At 50.7% G+C, this 4977-nt stretch overlaps 1 protein-coding gene across 1 annotated transcript; it reads left to right on the plus strand.

The window, feature by feature from the left end:
* Positions 1-1130: 1130 nt before the first annotated feature.
* On the plus strand, positions 1131-4573 carry Ap5s1 (adaptor related protein complex 5 subunit sigma 1). The gene is made up of 4 exons (XM_051144653.1): positions 1131-1234; positions 1316-1416; positions 2010-2223; positions 3891-4573. Exons 3-4 carry the CDS (start codon positions 2048-2050, stop codon positions 4315-4317), a joined length of 603 nt encoding a protein of 200 aa, XP_051000610.1. The 5' UTR covers positions 1131-1234; positions 1316-1416; positions 2010-2047; the 3' UTR covers positions 4318-4573.
* The last annotated feature ends 404 nt before the right edge of the window (positions 4574-4977 follow it).

Raw genomic sequence — 4977 nt, forward strand, 5'->3', positions numbered from 1 at the left:
ACAATGGAAACCATGGCAGAGATGACAGTTTTGGTCACAGTCACTTAGAAAGGTAAAAGCTAGCTGGGTGTGGTGGCACACACCTTTAATCCCAGCACTCCCGAGGCAGAGGCAAGCGGATCTCTGTGAGTTCGAGGCCATCCTGGTCTACAAAGCGAGTCCAGGATGGCCAAGATAACATAGAAAAACCCTTTTTCAAAAAACAAAGAAAAGAAAAAGAAAGGTAAAAGAAGGGGAAAGGAGATTCTAATCCCAAGGAACAGCCTTGGTGGGGACTTTGAAGTGCAGAACACTGGACATACTTAAGAAAGCCTAAGAATTTACATGCCTTGCAGGAGGTAAAGGAATGTGTGTGCATCTCTGCCCCAAACACCCCTTGGACCATGCTTCCAGACTGAATCTTCATCTTGATGCTGGTGTCTGGCACTGCCTGGTTCAAACATTAGTTTTAGGTATCTTATAAATTATAAGTACTCTTGACGGCTGCTTGCAAGGAGTCAAGCAGTGGCTACAAAAGGGAAAAATAGCCTTAAAACTTGCCCCAGCTGTCACTCTATGGGGTTTCACTAGGGCATGGCAACGCTGATGGACCTGCCAGGGGTACACAGCTACAACAAAGTTGGGACAAAAATTGGAATTCTATGTCTAATTCAGGACTAGTCTTAAGGCACTGAAGGAACCAACAATTCATAATCTTAACACCCTGAGTATTGGTATCTCCTTCCAAAGTTATCACATGCAGGAGTAAACTCATGAATGTGCATTTCAGCAGGGAGGCCTCTCTGTTCCTGTAATTAGGTCATTACTACTAGACATGGCATAGCTTATGGGTAGCTAGGCGGAGGCCTCAGTGGAAAGTTCCATCCGGTAGCCTCTGCGCCCCCTGGCGGCAGACCTCGCAGTGGCCAGGCTGCCGCTGTTCAAGCACCTCCAAAGAAGCTCGCAGGAGCCCCGAATCCTCCAGGGCGCTCCTGTAACCGTAGGGATCGGCTGGCCAGAAGCCTATGCGTCCTCGGGAAGTCCACCGCCACTCTTGGACCTCAGGCCCAGGGCTGCGCCCGCACTACAACCCCCAGAGTCCAGCGCGCCGCTGCTATCCGCGCGAGGCAGTGACGTAAGTGGGGCCGACAGGGGGCGGGGGACATGGTGGCCAGGGGTGATGACGCACTCTACTGGCGGCAGAAGGGTGACCTGAGGTTAAGGCCTGCAAATCTGGGTTCCCTTCCTGAAGCAGGTTTGCAAACTTTCCAGCTGGGTAACTTTGAATTCTTGTTCTGTTTAGCCTTCGCCGTGACTAATCACTCTGTCCCCTCAGCCTTGCGACGCAGGGGCCCCCACTGTCTCACGTTGCCCAGAGCAGCCAGGCTTGAATTCCTGATCCTCTTGCCTCCACCTCCCCGAGGGTTGGGATTTCAGGTATGTGCCACCATGCCCTTATTTTTGAAGTAATTTCGGTTCACTAGATCGATCCCTTTGGCTAAGGTTTGCTCCGCCCCTTCTGTACCTTCGCTCCCAGCTGGTCCGCGTCAGTTGCAGATACGACATGTAGAGGTATTTCCTTGTGTGTTTTTAAAAAACAAAGATGTTTCTGCATTCAAATCCAAATGGCATTGTTCAAGAGTCTCTCCTTTCGCTTCATGCTTAAAGTCATCTTAATGCTGCGCAGTAAAGAGACTGGGTTTTTTTGTTTTTTTTTTTTTTTCAGCAGCAGGCATTGCATTCAGCTGTGGTCTCTGATTTCCTTCAGTTCTCAGTTTTTCCTGCACTCTCATGACCCTGATGCCTTTGGAGATTTCCCGACAGTTTTGCAGAAGTGGGTTTAGCGATGTATGAGAGAATGGCCAGCCATGGGCCTTGTTCTGTGATGCAGGCCGGGCATTACAGTATAAAGAGGCCAGGCTTATCTAGACAGTGGTCAGTGCCCAGCCACAGCAGTCTCTGGACTCACTTCCAGGCCACACACTTCTTGAGGGTGCCTCCTCAGTAGGGGTCTCACTTTCACCTCATAGGTAGCTGGCTTCTCTGGAGCACCCACCCTGCCGCAGCCATGGTCCACGCCTTCCTCATCCACACCTTGAGGGCTCCGAATCTGGAAGATACAGGCCTTTGCAGAGTGCTTTACTCCTGTGTCTTTGGTGCTGAGAAGTCATCCGACGATTCACGGCCGCATGGTGCAGAAAGGGACAGGCTCTTGCGCAAGGAACAGATTTTGGCCGTGGCCAGGTAATCACACAGCCCAGCCCCAAGCTTCACCAAACACAGAGCTGGTACTGAGGGACCCTGGAGTAAGACAGTGAAGCAGAAAGAATAAAAATCAAGAATATCCCTCCCCCATCTCCCACCATTGTTTATAAATAACACTATGAAGAAGGAGTTTTAAAAAACAAAAACAAAAAGAGGGGGCTGGAGAGAGGTTAAGAGCACTGACTGCTCTTCCAGAGGTCTTGAGTTCAATTCCCAGCAACCACATGGTGGCTCACAACCATCTATAATGTGATCTGATGCCCTCTTCTGGCCTGCAGGGGTACACACAGAGCATTGTATACATAATAAATAAATAAATACATCTTTTTTTTTTTTTTTTTTTTTTTTAAGAATGCTACTATCATGGTGGTTAGTAATCACTGCCTTGTGAATATGTTCTGAGAATTTTATGTACGTTATTTATCATCTTCATAGTCTTCTGAGGTGGCCATAGTTATCATCTCACTTTACGGAAGAGTAAACTAAAATACAGAGTGTTTAAGGAACTCAGCCTGCCCAAGGTTATACAAGTAAAGAGGGGCGTAATTGGGATTAGAGTATAGGCAGGCAGACATGTGAAGATGAAACATGCTTTCCAATGGAGACCTTCCTAAGAGAGAAAATGCCAGAGACTCAGAGAAGCTTTGGAAAACGCCATCTAAGACAGGTGGCCAGACTGCGACCGTCCCATCTCAGACTCACGTGAAGCGCGCAGCTCTTTGTCAGCTCCTGCTACCCGCTTCTTCTTCACTTTGTTCCCTTCTTGCAGCCCAGAAAAACCAAGCAACGGCCTGTTAGAGTTAACTACTGGTTTTATGTTGTTTTGAGACAGCCTAGTTATCCACCTCAGGCTGGCTTCCCCGTCGCCGAGTATTTCAGCCTGGCCACAACTTCCTCCTCCTGCTCCATCGCCCCCAGTGCTAGGATTATGGGCATGCATCATGCTACCTGACTAAACAAATGGCCTTAAAGCCGGTCTATCTAGAAGATTATTCAGGAGGCAGCAAAGGCAGCCTTCACAGTCGCATGGAAGGCGCTGATGGCCCTGAGAAGGATGAATAGTTGAGAGGTCAGATGGCCCCTGTTGGGTGACTTTGTTCTTCTCATTACTTAATTGCCCATCTGTTGAGGAGGGCTCTATGAGGCAAGTGGGGCAAGATCTTAAGCCCCTAGTCCTTTTCCCAGCCAGAGGAGCTGTGTTCAGGTCCTGTCTTGGCCATTTAGAATAAAGTAGTCGAAAGCCTGCAGGCTGGAGCCTGGATTTCATATCATTTCCTTGGCTCTGTGTCCCCGGGCAGACCACTTAAGCTTTCTTTCTTTCTTTCTTTTTATTTTATTTTATTTTATTTATGTGAGGGTGTCAGATCCCCTGGAACTGGAATTACAGATGCTTATGAGCTGCCATGTGGGTGCTGGGAATTGAACCCAGGTCCTGTGGAAGAGCAGACAGTGCTCTTAACCGCTGAGCCATCTCTCCAGGCCCCCCCCTTAAGCTTTCTAAGCCCAAGTTTCCTTACCCAAGAGAGGAGATATTAGCAGCTCCCAGCTAAATTGGAAGTTGTGGCGATGCCTGTGGGTGTGTGGGGGCGGTGCCTTGGTGGTCTTACCGCCTCTCAGCTGCCAGACTGACCTGAAGTCTCTTGCAGACAGGTGGAGTCACTGTGTAGGCTGCAGCAGCAAGCTTCTGGGTGTCCCTCCACAGACCTGCAGCCTCCGTTCTCAGATGAGCCCGTGTCCCTGCATGAAGCCCCTCATGGAGCCTTCCACCTGGTAGCTGGGGACCCTTTCCAGGAGCCACAGACAGTGGTGTGGCTGGGTGTGTTCTCCATAGGCTTTGCCCTGGTGCTGGATACCCACGAGAACCTGCTGCTGGCTGAGAGCACGCTCCGGCTCTTGGCCCGCCTCCTCCTTGATCACCTCCGGCTGCTGACACCAGGTACCAACTTCTTGTTGCGGGCTGACCGCATTGAGGGGATCCTCGCCCGCTTCCTGCCGCATGGGCAGCTGCTTTTCCTCAATGACCAGTTCGTCCAGGATCTGGAGAAGGAATTTAGTGCTGCTTGGCCCCGCTGACCCCTCACCAAAATGAGGCCTCCTGAAAGGACAAAGAGGAAAGGTAGAGATTGCATACTGCTAGGGGAGGTTTGGCCCCAGCCTCCTGCCCAGCCTACTCCCTACTCTGATGGGTGGCCACACTCAGGACAAATGGATCAGGCAAGCTGGCAGAAAGGGCCTGAGTAGAAGGCCAGGGAGGCTGTCTGTGCCTGTTTTCTCAGGTCATTGGAATTGCAGAACATCCTGAATCTGGAACTGCGTGTGACCTCTTAGATGCTGCCAGTGTCCACCATGCTAGCCTTTGACTCCCCTTTCTTACAGCCCTAGCAGCTGCCTGTACTGGAGCAGTGCGCTGCCTGCCAAGACTTCCGCTCACCTTCTCTGTCTGTGGCCCCAGCACAAAGGGAGTCTCTGAGAATTTCCTCCAAAGCTGGGGAGCTGGGCTGGTACCCTAGTGAGCCCGGCCCTTGCCTTTGCACATCATCAAGGATTTTATCAGCAAGGCCTGTTCTGCACCCAGCTCCACCATAGCTCAAAGCAGGGGGATTCTTCAGCTCCTTATGTGCCAAGCCTGTATCTACCAAGCGAGCTGAGAGGACAACAGCTTTGCTTGTCTGCTGGCCGGCAGATGCCAGGTATCTGGCCCAGGTGATGTCTTATTTTGAATTAAACGCAATG

Source organism: Acomys russatus, chromosome 4 (assembly GCF_903995435.1).
Source record: "Acomys russatus chromosome 4, mAcoRus1.1, whole genome shotgun sequence".
NCBI classification, from domain to species: Eukaryota; Metazoa; Chordata; class Mammalia; order Rodentia; family Muridae; genus Acomys; species Acomys russatus.